General features: G+C 38.6%; 1 protein-coding gene across 2 annotated transcripts in view; it reads right to left on the minus strand.

Annotated features, from left to right (window-relative positions):
- nmo (serine/threonine-protein kinase nemo) overlaps positions 1-16,319 on the minus strand; it is a 122,717-nt gene extending 106,398 nt beyond the window's left edge. For both annotated transcript variants that reach the window (XR_001847303.1, XM_017614047.1), the window contains exons 1-2: positions 15,330-16,319; positions 13,856-14,644 (exon numbers count right to left, since the gene is read on the minus strand). Coding sequence is in view for 1 of the 2 variants with exons in the window: in XM_017614047.1 (XP_017469536.1) it covers positions 13,856-14,253 (398 nt within the window). In the remaining variant the exon portion in view is untranslated. The remainder of the gene's footprint in view (positions 1-13,855; positions 14,645-15,329) is intronic.
- Between the last annotated feature and the right edge of the window lie 184 nt (positions 16,320-16,503).

The raw sequence follows: 16,503 nt of genomic DNA on the forward strand, positions 1-16,503 counted from the left end.
CCCCCCCCCCCCCCCCCCCCCCACACACACCCCTCCTCACCACGCACACCATTGTTCGCCAAGTGACTTGGGCAGTTAGAAGTTTTTTTAAATGAGCCGGCTGAGCTCAGCTTCGCAGACAAAGTTCATCCACCAGAGTTGGCAGCTGTTGTCGCGGCCAGTTAACTTATACACCGCAAACATACCCAGCCACCGAGCCATACATAGATCGACCAAAACGACCGAGACTGGACCGGCCAGACTCAGGTTGAGGGCAGCGGCAAAGCAAAAAAAAATAAAAAATGCAGGAAAAAAACGAAACGAAAATTAACAAATAAACAAACGATTGAAGCCATGAATGCGGTGGCTGGACCGCAGTCGCGTTGCTATTTCAGGAGTAACTCTATCGGATTTGTAGGCATTTTTTTTTTTTCTTTGCATGCGAGTATGCTTCTTTTTCGTCCGTCTACAGGTTTTGTGTTTGCTTGTGCATATGTGAATATATATGCATGAATGTACATACATTAGGGTGCATCACTCGCTATGCAAAAAACAAAATCGCTACTATTTTTTCCATTGGAAATATAAAATTTATGATATTTAGAGAACGACCGAACTTCGGCTTCGGCCATGTTCGGCCATCAAAGTTCGATCGGTTAGGTTCGGCTCTAAAAATCGATGTTCAGTCGGTCTCTAATGACATTCCAAGTCTTCCGCCAAAGTATTTCAAAATACCTCCAAAAGAGATTTCTTTTTTTTAATAAAATTAATGTTTAAAAGTATTATTCTAAAAACCACCGCAGATGACAGAAAAGTTTAAGTATAAACATGTTATCAAAGGTGTTGTCAAATCGTTCTAGCTCAAGTAAATCTTTATATTTTTCTTAAGTATTTTGGCAGAAGTCTTAAAGTATATAAAATTTTATAATTCCGGAGGAAAAACCGCAAATTTTTTTCTTGGCGATGCTCATTAATACTTATGTATGTATGTACATACATACTAGGGTGTTCGATTATTCGCCCCTTTCCAAAACCGGTTTTCGAGTTTTTCGAAAAACTGCAATTTGAGCAAAACCGGTTCCCTATTTTAAAATTAAGTAAAAACCGGATAAACCGGTTTTATTTTACATACGTTTTCGTACAGTGGAAATGCTTATATTGGTATGAAGTCACGAACAAAAATTACAACTAAACTATTTACAAAAAAGATGGATTTTATTTAGAAAAGAGAAAAGCAACATAAGTTCAAAGTTTTTTTTTAGTTCAAAAGTAAAACAAATAAAAATTAGTGAAAAATTCACGTTTGGCTCTATTTTATTTTTTTTTAATACCATTTCATTTTTTCTGACCTTTTTTCGGATTCGAGTAGTGGCTCTTGCCGCCATAGCCGAATGCTTATACATAGTTGCCTACTGGCACTCGGGAGGTCTATGGTTAAATTTCTGAGCCCAGCAACATAAAAAAAAAGGTTTTTCAAATAGCGGTCGCCACTCTGCCATAAACAAGCTTCTTCGGAGATGGAGTAAAAGATAAAATCTCCAGAGCAGAGCACGCTTTGAAGAAGGATAAAATGGGATAAACTTTTAAAATAAAATTTTTCCTTAAACTGGAAAGAGACTTGAAAACTTAGAAAAACTCTAAATTTTTATTGAGATCAAGATTTGTATGAAATTAAAAAAAAAACTGTTTGTTCGATGAAAAAAATCCGGTTTATTCGATATTCGAAAAAAACAAAGATTTCAAAAAACCGCCTATAGATATCAAAAAAAAAAACCGATGGAAACGGTTGGGAACTTCCGTTTCTTTTTTTTTTTGGCCAAGCAAACGCAGATAAACACCTTTAGCACGCTGTATGCATACGCGAAGTGGAAAAGTGCGGATGATGACACCGGCCATGGCGATTAACTCCTGCATGGCTGCTCGCTCACCCATCGTCCATTTGCCACTAGCTCGACTCAGCTAAGCTCAGCTGTGCAAGCAAAGTGCATACTCATACATATCTGCAGACATATACAGACATACATATGTACATATAGGCATGCATTGAAATAGATACAAATACACCATGGCAAAATCGGCAACTCACCAAACGTGGCATGACAAAAATAGACTTACTTAGTGCATGGCTGGGTAAAAAGAATTTTTTATTGAAGAAGATTCCCTTTTTGTAAACCCAGTAAGCGACGTACAGCAGAGCCTCATAGAGCATAGACCATGACTTTAAATTTATTAAAAGTGAAGGCTGGAAGTCGGTAAATTAACTTCTCTCTCCCTTTTTCTAATCGAACACCAGATATAAGGTCATACCCACGAAAGATAGAAAGTCTCTATGCGTGCAGTTTTTTTGTTTTTAGGCTTCAATATCTTTTGGGATACAAAACTGCATACTCAGAACCTAATTGAAAAACTTGACATTTTTACGAAAATTTGGTGATTTTTTTTATTGCATAAATTTTTAAGGCAGTGCCACTCGATCGATACATTTGTACAGATTTGTACATTTTTATATTTGGCTATTTACAAACTAAAAAAAAAATTGTGACTATTTTTTTTTTGTAGTCAAAATGTTGGTACAATACAGTAATCTTCTATTGAAAAATTTCAACAAATTATTTTTCGTGATTGGGATAAGAAAAATATTTGGATACTCACACAATTGGGATACGATTTGCATCAAATTTAAAGTTGTATTTACACGGATGTTGTTAAAGAATGAACTATCAAAAACTAACTAAAATGAAATAAGAGCAAAAATAATATTTTAAAACTTGTCAAAATTTGGTGTGACTATAATTTTTTCGACTACTGTACATACTTAAGTTGACTATGATTACTCGGCCGTGCAATCATAGTAGCACAATGCCACTAATATTTGACTTACAAACAAAATACGCGCACGAACTTCAAAATTCCAACCCTATTTGTGTGAAATATTTTATTTTTATCAGCATTTTTCGTTTAAGCAAACTACATTGCCAGCAAAAAGTACTGGCACAGCAAATTTTTCACAATATATGCAATATTTTTTATTCCAATATTTTTTGCAAATTTTTTATAAAAATATGGTGCATTCTACAATAAAAAAACACAAAAAAATAATTCCTAAACGTTGTGCAAAACTCACGAAAATTCAGCAAATGTGGACCTGTCCGCACTTGGGATGACCAACTGGCGCAAATCTGCTAAGGAGAACGGCAACTGGCGAAGCTTTTTGGCCTCGGCCCAAACCGACAAACGGTTGTAGTGCCAAATAAGAAGACGAAGAACTCCCGCCATCAAGCTTCTTGCATAAAAATCTTAAAATTGTATCCCAAAAACCCACAGATTTGTAAAATAACAGCTAGTTAAAATACCGCTTAGTTAAAGAAAATCAGTTGTAAGATTTTTATGGCCCGTAAGGTAGGCGGTTTTGCAAAGGCATCGACGATTTAGATCGGCGATGAGCAGAGCTTTTACTCTGCAAGCGTCTATACAAAATGTAAAGAAAGCTTTAAAAAGCTTTTCCCGCGGGCAATACAGTGCCCATCATGATTTGGACTCTGTCGAAGTAGAGCTGAATGCTGGTAAGGCTGACGAAAGTAATCGCAGGTTGAAGTCAATGTGATTTCCTACGAGAAAACCTATCTATTCTATCTGCACGTTTTGGAAAGTGAGAAAAGGCATAAAATGCTGTAAATAGAGCGGAGTAAGATTCGCTGAGGGTAGTGCAATATCAACGAACTTTTACAAATTAAGTACTAACGTTTTGGCATGCAAGAAAACAGAGCTGTAAGCAATAAATTCTAAAAATAGCCGACACACTTTGAATTGTGTACATTTCGGGGTTGTGTTTTTGGAAACTGCTATTTTTCATACGTGTCAAGCGCCATTTTTTTATGGAATCGAACAACAAATAAAGACTAAAAGCATTTTTTAGACTTAACATTGCAGGAAGTAGAGCTATTTAAGTGTTCACTTTGCCTCATGTAACTGTGAATGCAGAATTTGCGAAATCGGTGAAAAAACCGACAGTAGGAGAACGTACCTACATAGATAGCAATAGGTGTTGCCAACTACACACAATTCGTTAGTCTAATCACAATCCGCTTGACATAGACAGCTTTACACCTATGTAGATTTCACTTCAGCTGGACAAAAAGCGTCCAAAGCGACCGAAGAGAAAACAAATAACAAATAACAAATAACAAATAGCACTACGCGTTCGACGCTTATGCAGCGCTCAGCTTGTGGCATTTTGTGATGTGTTTTGCAAAAGTTCAGCTTCCTGCATTCGGCAAATCCGTCCTACCACCCTGCTGCCACTGCTTGCCCGCACTTGCCTCATCGCTGAATCGACTTAACACTTCGCACTGAGCTGCAGAGCAAACACAAATTCAATATTTTGCAAATGTCTATATTTTTGTTGTTGTTTGTTTGTCAAATGCAAAATGCGCAAGCAAAGTTGACACAGTTGCACATGCAGAATTTTTCATTCCCCGAAGTCGTTTGCACTGGCACACAGGCGCACTTTACAGCCAATCATACAAACTAGTAGTAAGTATATGTGCAACAAGCAAATAGAGTAAATCGATCTCTGCTGTCATGAAAAATGATTTCACAACCGACTATTCTTTTATTTTTAATTTTCAGCATTGAAAAACAAAAGAAAGAAAAGAATAAATATTTTGCGAAGGAGGCCATGGCAAGGAAATTGAAAAAGTGTTAACTCAATTGTCTGGAAGCTTCAGTGTGCGAGCGCTGTAGAGGACGACGCACTTGCCTGCAGTGTTACTGCAACAGCAGTCAGTCACTCAGTCAACCAACCAGCCAGCCAGCCAGCCAGCTAGCCGACTAGTCAGTCAGTCAGTATGATATAGCAGCAAAAGGACAGAGCGCAGGTAGGTAACCTCACGTCAGGGCACAGAATATGTACAGACATAGTTCCAAACTTTGTGCAGCAGTGCTTCACCACTAAGCTGGCGGCATACAAGTGTGCGTCTGCAGGTAGAGGAGTTATTGCTGGCATACCCGCAACAAAGGCGCACACTCACACGCAGGCACATGTTCGCATCCATCCGTTAGAATGCAAAACCAGTTGCAGGTAGCTTAAGTGCAGAGTTCTCGTTTTTCGTTGTCTACGTTTTGTTTCGCATCTTGCTGACTTGCTGACTGCCACTACATCTACGAATGTCTGTCCCTATTTCCCTGCACCTCTTCGCTATCCCTGTTGTTATTTGCCACATTTTATTTCCTAATGCTTCCAGCAGTTTCTTCTGGGCACAATTGTGCGCTGCCTGCTACTATTACGCTCACTTCATGGCGCTGCTGTGCATATAAAATACGGAGTCTCAGCTCTCAGCTCCAACACAGCAACTCCGGTCCTCGTCCAGTCTATCGTCTTCAGATGTACAAGTATGAAGTTGGCTATTGCCGTCCAGCGGGAGCTAGCGGTGATGTTGCAACAATAACTTTGAGATTTAGAGGCAGGCATAGACAAGCTTCATTGGATACCTGCTGCGTTTGCCTACTCCTTAACGGAGCGAGCGGAAATATTTCGGCATTTTGGCTGATTGTGTGCCTCTTATTGAACGGTGGTATGTTTTGATATTGGAAAATAATAAAAAAAAAAATCTCAAAACTTGACTGAAGAAGCGATTGTGTAGATACACCAATCTGCTGGGTAATATTTTCTTCCCTATGAGGACTTACAACATATCTAGACACTCCTAGATAGGGGTTAGGGTTTTCAAACATCGACAGTGACCATCTCTTAAAATGGAATGCCATTGAGTTTTCAAAAAAAGTGCTTTTTTTAGTGTCTGTTTTTCGACTCTTTCGAGTTTCTCGCGGACCTTTAAGCCTGCGTGGCCTTTCAATCAAAATTAGGATAGATCGGCCTTAATAAAGGGTGACTCTGGAATATCTCATTGATCTGAGCCATCGCTACCCTCGCGGTAGTAAGATTAGACCAAAGAACGCCAAGGTATTTACAAGGAAAAGGAGGAGTCTGGAGTAAATCCACAGAGAAATATTTTGAAAAATGTGACAAAACCGGAACCTTAGTTCGGGATGTCTTCTAAGCTGTGTACAAAAGGATATCCGCAAGATGAAGTTATCCCTCCTCTGTTGTGGTGCCTCTCTCTCTGCCTTCTTAGTGAAAGAAGCTTCGAAATTAGGGGCTACGAGTTTGACATTGCCACCCTAAACAGTCTATTCTTGCGCTAAAAGCATAAGAAGTCACCTCAATTTTGGTGTGGGATTACCTTCATCTCGTATCACTCATCGCATCCAGTAACCCGATTTACCTTATTTGGGTATCGGGACCTATTAGACTCATACGAACCTTGATTGGACTGTCATGGAGCTTCTTCTTTCGATGAAATTATTGTATCTGGATGAAGAAGCAAACGTAATTTTACTGAGAAAGTATGAAGCTAACGGATAGGCTAAATCTCATTCAGACAAATGTTGGCTGAAATGAAATCTATATAATTGCCAAGCTGATGGAGCTCACTCCTACAAAACTCACTTTCATATTAGACAATCAAGTAGCTAGTTCTGAATACCTATAAAATCTCTCGGAGGCAAGACATCGTCAATCCATACTGAGTCCTGGAACATAATGGAGTTTCGGAAGTGAGCTAACGGATGAACGCACGAGAAAAGCCAGCCACTCAGATATTCCGGCACGCACAAGTTGAGTGGAAAGCCAGGGCAGTTACTAATAGCTGGTGGATTAATCTGAATACAACAAAAGTATTGCATTCGCCTCTATCTATCGATGAACAAAGGAGATTGCTGAGGCGCACTAAACTAAATATACGCATGTTTTCTAGTGAGCCACTGGTCAGTTGTCCACATGACACTTTCTATGCGAATGCACACTACCCACTACTAACACCAAGGATCGATCGCTGGTCCTCCCCTACGTGTGGCAACATCAAGGCGCACACCACAAATCGGAGAAGATTCAGATTACTGAGCTATCAATTATTTGAAGATCCGAACAGCTTGCGAACAGTTTTTCTTTGGAGTTGGTCTTCAAAATCGGTGTGGTTTAAGAACATGCATGGATAGGTCTGCAGATATCTACCACAATGGGCCTCTGTTTCGACTGGGCGAACTTTTCATAAGAAAGAGGCTAACCCAACCTAACTCCAGACAAACAAAACACCGCAGCTTGAGACAAGTGCAAATATCTCACACTTTCTTTGCTTGTCAATCGCGCGATTCGTCCCATCCACCTTCACTGCGTTTCTTATTTCCACCAGCACTAACATAACTCTCTCAACACTGTGGCTGTGTAGCCACAATCAAGTATCTGCGCGTGCAAGTCCGACTACGTCCGGCTGCCTGTGTCAGTCTCCAATGCTCTGCTCCAAGGGGCAGTGGCGAGCGAAGAACTGCGCGCATAGGATTTATTAATAATTTTTGTGGCTCGATTTTTTTCTCGCTGCGAGGGTAAACAACAAAAAAAATTGGGTTTTCGTAGCCCCAAAAGATTTTGAGAGCGCCCAAGAGTAGTTTGTATCGATTTGCTTGTTTTTTTTTGTATGGTTGTTGTTGGAGTTTCGTCTTTTTCTGCTTGTGCGGATATGTGTGTGTGTTTGTTTGTTAGCTCATCGATACCTTTGCGATCAGCATTGACTTTGGTACAACTCAGGCTTTCTGTCCTTCCCTGTCTGTGCCTGGCTGCTAGTAAGTAGTTAGTAGCTTAGCTACGTTTATTGAACCGCAGCAGCGGTATGGGTCTTCGCGTTTTCGTTGTTTTTTTTTATTTTGTTTTTTATTACTTACTTTAGCATGCAAGTGTATGAGAATGTCTGTATTTGAGGCTTCAACTGCTTTTGTGAGCGCACAGCGGTTAGGCAGGCAGCGCTGTTAGCGCGACAGCAGACGATTTGGGGCTCGCTGTTTGGTTGAGTTTTCCTGTTTGTTTTTCTATTTCTTTGTAAAGGCAGCCTTTAGGGTTTTAGGCGCGCTGCGACCTCGACGACGACGATATCAATTGTGCTGAACCACTGCAGTATTCATTAAGGTACAGAATTTAAATTGTGCCGCGAACGCAAGCGCAGGGGGTAGGTGCAACATACGAAACGAAGTGCCTGGCCTGGGTCTTTAACACGGAGCCACCACGCGGCTTTTAATATTTCTTTTTTTTTGTTGATTATTCCTGCTTATTTTCTTCCTTTGGTGTTTGCCCTTTTGTTGTTTTTTCGTTCGTTTGTTGGTTCGCTTTGGCGAGCCACAGGCAAGTTAGCAAGGCAACCAGCTACATAGTCAGTCATCCAACCGGCCTAACCGCCAGTCCGCCAATCGGTACAAGCAAGCAACCAACCAACCAGCCTATATTCCAGTCTCAGTCAGCTAGCGAACGGTATTTGAGTACTCCAAGCAGTTTTCGTCTGATTGCATCCGGAAATGCCGCTTTACACTTGAATGGCAATGAGAATATTCTTGAATTTGGGCTTTGCAAAAGAAGTAGCAGCCGCGGCACACTAGCGGCTGACTGCAGCACTCAGCAGGCGGCTTGAGTTTGGTAGACGTTTCTTTTTTTTGTCCATTATTTTACTCAATTCTCTTTTTCTGCCTACTTTAAACACTGCGCTGACACTTGAGATTTTATATATATATTTTTTTCTATTAGATCTTGAGTATACTCTTTTTTTAGGTTAGTTTTGAGTTTAGCTTAGGGTTGGATTGGGTTGGGTATATGTAATTTCATTTGGTAGCTGCGCATTAATGTTTAAATGCTTCAAAGGAGTTATTGTACAATTTTAATGTTATCGTTGGCATCAAGTGGTTTGCGAGTGCTTGTAATTAACCATAAAGAAAAAATGTGGAATTTAAAATCAAGAGAGAAAAAAATAAATAAAATTATGCATGACTTTTGCTTTTGTGCAGCAGTGTGGAGGTGAATGAGCAACTGCATATACAGTGGTGAAAATATTAGTAGGGACGTAAGTCCGAACTTCAAACTTTTTACAAATATTATGAAAATTCGACAAAGTTTCATCAAAATTTCGAGCTTTTTAATTAGATGAGAAACATTTTAAGGCGGCAGTTTGGGAGTCCATTCAATTCTAGTATAGTAGAGAGCAAGTTTGAGACAGCTGGGACTTACCGTTGATCTTTGGCAATTTTTTGTTGCTCATTCGGTCCACATTAGAGGTATACGCCGCCGAGCCACGCCGCCGCCGCCGCCGTTTTTTGTCATTACTCACGCGCCGCCGCCGAGTTACGAAAATATCGGCGCGGCGGCGGCGGCGGCGGCGTTCGGCGCCTAAGGAATTTTGTACAAAGTTTTCATGAAACGCATCGCTTGAAGGAGCTACTACTACAGAATATATAACAACTGTTTTCAATACCACAACAATATTCATTTTTTACAGATTACTACAACAACAAGAAAGTTGTCACACACCAAAAGACTTTAACGATAATATCTCAGAAAGCAGTTTTAACAGAAGTGCCCTTATTGCATCTAACTCCTCGATTATTGGAGATAAAACAAAAACAAATTGATCTTCTTGTGTATTTTTTCTTTAATAAAGAGTTGAATATTTTTTAAACAGATTTTAAATAAGTAAGTTATTTTATTCCGGGGTCCCACAGACGTATACAAGTTCTATGTGGCTGTGTGAAAACTATGTTAGCATTCACAAGTGGTGGGCAAACCCCAGAAAGGTTTTGCTCCCTCGCATCGCAATGTTTTCTACACAGGGTTAAAGTTCCCCCTTCTTGATGGAAATTAGTAGTATTTTTCATTACTTTTGTTTACCCTCGGAAAATTTGGCACTTAAAATTTTAGTGGAAATTTTAACCAGGCCTGTTCTGCTGGGAGTTGATGGATAAAACCCCCGGAAAATAGTAGACCACCCTAGTTTTCAATCTATAACCCGCAAAAAATCGTAAGAACCCCTTAATTTAACATAACCGTAGATAATGTTATTTCAGAAATTAATTAATAGCAAAATAAATTACTCCAATAACTTAGCTTTAAATTTTTTTTTTATTTCTTTAAATTTAAATAGTACATACGGATCTATAGAGAACATAGAGAACCATGTATGTATGTAGTATATTTCTTTTTTTCAGTCTACAGAACTAGTTTCTTACAGACTAGTGAAGACTCTAGGTGAATATTGTAAACAAATTATTCTTAAATCTATCAATACTTAAGTTAAAATCGATGACACTAGAATATGTATTGCACAATTCAATGATCTAGCAATTGGTTCATTTTTGGCATAATTCGTGGTATGCAGAGCATCAACCAATAGCCTTTTGTTTCTTAAATTACGCGGGGGATTATATAATATGAGCAAATCTGTAAAATAAGCGCAATTTGTGTGCCCATTGATTATTTTATAAATAAATGTAATGAAGAAGGAATCTCTTCTTTCCTTCAAAGACTGGAGACCCAGCAATTTCTGTCTGCCAATATAGGGAGGAACATAACCTTGCCAGGGCAAATTGCAAATAGCGAATATGGTGAAAATCTTGTGAACTCTTTCTATTTTGATCGAGTCCACTTCATAATATGGACTCCATATTATAGAACAGTATTCCAGACGGCTTCTTACTAAAGGATTTTAAAGTTACTGGATCTCTGAACTCTTGAGTATTTCGCCTAATAAAGCCTATCATTGAGAACGACTTAGATACAATATAGTCAACGTGTTTTGTAAACGCGAGTTTGGAGTCAAAAATAATGCCCAAATCTTTTATTTCAGTGCTCCGCTTTATAACGCAACCATCTAACCATTATAGTCAAAAGGTATATCACTACTAGACTGCCTCGAGAACGTAACTACGCAACATCTACCTATATTTAGGTTCAAACAGTTTAATGTACACCACTGCTTAAATTCATCTAGATCGAGCTAAAGACGATTACAATCTGAGAGATCACGCACAACTGAAAAAAGTTTAACATCATCTGCAAACATCAGGCAGTTTGCAAAATAAAAATAGTTAGGCAAGTCGTTTATAGAATAAACAACAGTTTAGAATAAACAACAGTGGTCCACAATGCGTGACCTGTGGTATGCCCGACCATGCATTAACTGTCACTTGAGATGTTGTTGCCCCAATTTGCACAAGTAACTTTCTTTGCGTTAGACCCTCTTCGGTTCGCCTATCCATCAGCGCCAGGCACTCAAAATTTTAATTCAAGTAGGAAGTAACAATATTTAAATTTAAAACTAATTTAATAAGGAATGCCTAACGCTGACGAGATGACATGATAAGATTAGTAGCCTCATGGCTCTTATGGGCAGTAGCGCCGGCCTTTACAGACGCGCCGGCGTCGCCGCCGCCGCCGATTATTTTTGAAGTTGACCACGCCGCCGCCGCAAAGCCTGTCGGCGTAAACCTCTAGTCCACATAAAAAAATTTTTTTGTGTGGAAAAAATTTTGTAAAAATTTCCAAAAATCAACAGCCTTAATAGTTTTTTTAAACTGCATATAATTTTTTTTTATAAATTCGAAATTTTTCGAAATTCGGACCATGCTGTATCGATTAGGTCGAGCCACAAGGTAAAAGCGTGTCAGCTGAGTCCGTTTAGGGAGGTTGTGTAGGTCGAGATCAATTCTGGATAGGCAGGATTTCAGTCTACTACAATACCCATACCTTACTTTTGTCAGAGAAGGGCTTACTTGTACAACGTTGTGTCCAGTGATTATGCTAAGTGCTAGTAACTAGTAGTAAGTTAGAGATATCGGACGATAAGGCTCGCGTTTGTTGGTTAATTTGCCGAGTATATGTAGTGTAGGGCATTCAATCCCGAAACATTTTAACAATGCCGGGATTTCGGGTTGCGAAAAATTCTTGTCCGAGGATTTTTCGGAATTTATCGGGATTTTGACTTTAAAACACTTTTTTTTTTGCACTTGCAGTAGGCACACCGTTCTCAGCAATCAAAATATTAACTCGGGCATTGCGTTGTTTAAATGAAAATTATGAAAGTTTATGCTGAAAAGATGAGCTGGGGTATGCCACAAAGTAAAAATTGTATTCGCCACTTTTCATAATTTATGCAAAAACTGGTGAATATAAAAATGTTTTATGAACAACTTTTTTATTAAAAAAAAAGTACCAGCAACCAGCAACCAACAACATCACAATTACAATAAAACGGGAACAACAAAAAGCAAAAGAGGCGCATAATTACCCGAACGGGAAGGACGCAGTACGTACAATATATACATGTACAAATAAATACATACATAGATACTACGTATGTATGCACATTAGGGTCGTTCAAAATTTTTTTCAGGAGGAAAAATCTTAAAATTTCAAAGTTAAATACATATGTATGTGTGTAGATGTAAATACATTTTTTGAAGATACCTCTAGGAAATACATATCCTTATTCGATCTGAAAATTTTTTATTTTTAACTTTTTGGTAGCAACTCTACGACCAAAATTTATATTCTCCGTGTAAAATATATGAAAATTTCAAAATATTAAAAAAATACGAGTGTCCTTATTTTCGATATTCTTTAGTTCTGCTTCTGGCAGCGGGAACATTTCAAAAAGTTGATTTTCCTGTGTATTTTTAGACCAGCCTAATGTACCTACATACTAGATATACATTTACTACATAAAATAGGAAAATATTCGCCAGCATGGCGCAGCAGCAGCAGCAGCAGCAACGGCAGTGGCAATATCTACAAATTAAATCCGAATTGCAGTTGATTAAAATTCATAAAAATAAAATTTTTACAAACAATTTCCGATGCAAACTGTGCTCTTCCACTTTGTGCATACATATTAAGCAGGAATATTTAGTGTAAGCAACCAACCCTCAGTGAACGAGGAACATACAGGGGCTGCTGCTATAGAATGTTGTAAATGTTATAGCGGCAGCAGCAAAAGCAAAGCATTTATTATAACAGCCACATTTACTTATGTATATAGGCGGCAACTGAAACGAGGGGTAGCAAGCAGCGCTACTTACAAATCCACACACGCCCATACAGACGTATGTATGTATGCACATAAGTGCGTTACATTCATGGCCCAAGCCCTACCTTGGCGTGCAGAGTAAGTACACTGTGATGAACACTGCACTTTGTTGTACTCGAAGTCACAGCACAGCGAACATTGCCGGGACGCGCTCCGCTTTACCCCATTTATAAGCGAATACGAGTTGCTGCGTCTGCAAAGGCAATGAACCTTTGCTTGACAAGCCACAGCGCATAGTGCTGGTGGTGGCGCACAAAGATAAAAACCGAGGAAAACAGTTGAGGATCAAATGAAATTTTAGAGATTCGAACAAATCAAAGTGTAGTGCAGCGGTTGTCGTTAATCGTCTAGGACGATACACAATATGTATATTGTACTATGGACTTCCAAACCAGACGGGAGGCATATGAACATATTTAAATTGGGAAGTTAAAGTTATGCTGCAATGCGTTCTCAGAACTTGTCTTCTTGAATATTTTTGAGGGCATTAACGGTTCCAGGGCTCTCTTTGTTAATACAATCTATTCAAAACTAGATATCCCTTCAATGTTGTTTTCATTTGTATTGCAGCGTCATTATCACCACTTTCACTGATAAAATTGGTGGTTGATAGTTTTACATTCATCTTTTGGTGGTGGCTGAAGCTTACGTAGTATTTTGATATACATATTTTTACAAAAAAAAAGATATGGTTGTAAAATATTGAAAAATGCAAAAACTGAATACCGGAAAAGCTTTTAGTCCAACAAATTCTGCAAGCAGCTGCCCTCAAATCAGTCCCTAAAAAGTGACACTTCCACATATATGACTGTGCATGCGTTTATACTAGATATGTATGAATTAAAATCATTTCCCGAGCTACTAACTAAATAATAATGTTTTTACTTCATAATACATAAAGTATAAGCAAATTTTTTACTCACCATACTACTCCGAAGGCACCATAGCCAATGGGACGATCCGGCTGCACATCCTGTGGCACAGCAGGTGGCTGATAATATGGTGCTGCAGCAGCTAGAATGGCACCTTGTGGGGCACCGCCAGCAGCTCCTCCCTGTACCAGTGACATTGATACGCTCATTGAAATACGCGAACGAGGACGCGAAATGGGTGCAGCGACGGACACTACTGCTGTATGACCACTGAACTGTTGTTGTTGGGCGCTGGAGTTGGTGCTAATGCCAAAACAGTTGTTAACGCTCGTACGAATATGGCGGTTAGTATGTGTATAAATGCTATTGTGATTATGGCTATAATTGGGGATGGGATTGGCCCTTATTCCGCTTTCGGTTTGCCTTTTGGGGCCAACAATGGCCGCCATTCAACAAATTGCCATACAATTGATGAAAATTTCCAGCAACAACAGTAGTAGAATGGAACGCGCGCGCGCGACACGATACTGGTAATTGATTTTATAAATCAAATAAATTGGTGGAGAGCAACTTTATAGTCTACTTTTGAAATTTAGATTTTTTTCATAACTTATATCATGTAGGTATTGCAATATTATGCAATTTCAACTTTTTTCTTATACTTATTTAATATTGATTACTTTTGACAACACTTTTTAACTAACATTTACACGAACAAACACTTGGAAACACTGTCTTAATAATTTTAAATTTCACACAAATCTAATAAATGGTTATTTTTTAAGTGAATTTAACGTAGAGCGCTGACTTAGCGTAATTTTCTTAAGCGTTGATTAAAAGCTGTAAAGATAAAGGTAACAAAGAGAAAGATATGTTTTTATCAAAACCGTTTTATTTATTACAAAAAATAATTGGCATACAATTTAATGCAAGCTCTCGGTGCACGGGTTGCAGGCAATGCGCGTTAAAACCCGGTTTTCCTATGGAGACAGCTTTACAAACCGTGCACCGTGCAAGGGCTTTGCAAGACTGCGAGAATACCCCTAATGAATAAACAGAGCAAACTAAATTCTGAACTATATGCACATATATATGTAAGTATGTTTGTAAATACATATGTACGTTATTTATATTTATGTGTGTATGTATGTAAATACTCTTCTATAAGAACACATGTATTTAGGCTACTTATCACAAATCAAACTTTGTACTATTTTATACCTCCCTATGGAGCTTAACTTTTCACGACGCAGCATCCCCTGTTTGGAGCAGTTAGCAGCGCAGCCGCTGAAACGTAGTTTATACATACACACCTATATATGTGCTTTTATGGACATAAAAAGGGCAAAACCAGAACAGGAAGTAAAACTAAACAGTTGTCGGCCGTTTTGTTTACTTCCAGGGGGTGCCATTTTTCTTCACAGTTTTACAGGCAGACCCTGTAATATGATTTACTTTAACACTTTTACTCAATGAAGAGACTTTTCTATCAGCGGAGTGAAGACAAAATATAACCCAAACTTACCTCTAAAAACACTATGCTTGCTACTGCATATGTATGTACATTGAATACAAATTCCGCAAAGTCCTTTTCCACCCACGGATTTACAAATATGGCTATGTTCTTTTAAGCCGTCTGATGATATTCCAGTTTGATGCTTGCGATTTGTTTACACATTTATAGTTTCCTGTATTAAACTTTGTTCGCTTTTCAAGCCCAAATAAACGACTTTTATACCGATACTAATTAAAATACTCCAACGTGCAGGAGCTGAACAGTCGATAGGCAAGTAAATAAATGATGGATCTTTAATTGAAGTTGGGACAGCTGTGAGACGGCGAGTGGGCAAGCATCGCAAATATAGTGGGAGCAACAATAACACGGGTGCATTTCTCTGGTTTGTTTCGCGTTCTTCCGCTTGTAACCAATTTTTTCAGATTACTGTTTTGTGTACTTGGTGAATTTTTTACTTATTTTTCTTTTTTCTTGCAAACAAACAAAACGTACATCTTCCTTAAGTCGTCTGCCTGCACTCACTTATTTTCAAACGATTTATTTAATTTACTTTTTAGTAATCCACTAAGAACTTGGACGATACTTTGGTAACAATAAAGTTTTTTATCAATTTGCGGACCACATTTTTAACAAAAACACGAAGAGCGAGGGGATAGAAAACCAGCCACGAATAAAATATTCACTGTGTTTGCTTTGCTTTTTGTTAGATTCTCTCACACTTTGCAAGCATTTACACCGATTTTTCTTGCTTTTTTGTTAATTTTTTGCTGGTTTACAAACTTGATACACTGCCTACCGCCTGCATCACAGGCAATGAAACTAAAATGCAACGAATTTTTAGCGCATTCGTACCAATTAATTGATTTTACAAGTGAAATGCGTTTGCTTTTTGCAGAAAAATAAGTACACAAATTTTTTGGTGAAATTTTGCTACACGCCGCGCCGCCAATCAATTCACTCGCCGTTTTTTTTACGATTGCGGCCACCCTTTTTGACGACGGCTAGCAAAGCAGAGAACATGTTGCAACGCCTTGGAAATTCAACAAACATGTTGCTAAACGAACCGTCAAACATGTATCATGGAAAAGTTGCACGGAAGGGTTGCATTTTGTATGACAGTTCGAAAAAAACAAAAAATTGCCATATTCGAAATAAAGTTGATTTGGAAAATTCAAGATTAAAG

Source organism: Rhagoletis zephyria, unplaced genomic scaffold, assembly GCF_001687245.7.
Source record: "Rhagoletis zephyria isolate East Lansing unplaced genomic scaffold, Rhagoletis_zephyria_1.1 Rzeph_scaffold_00763, whole genome shotgun sequence".
NCBI classification, from domain to species: Eukaryota; Metazoa; Arthropoda; class Insecta; order Diptera; family Tephritidae; genus Rhagoletis; species Rhagoletis zephyria.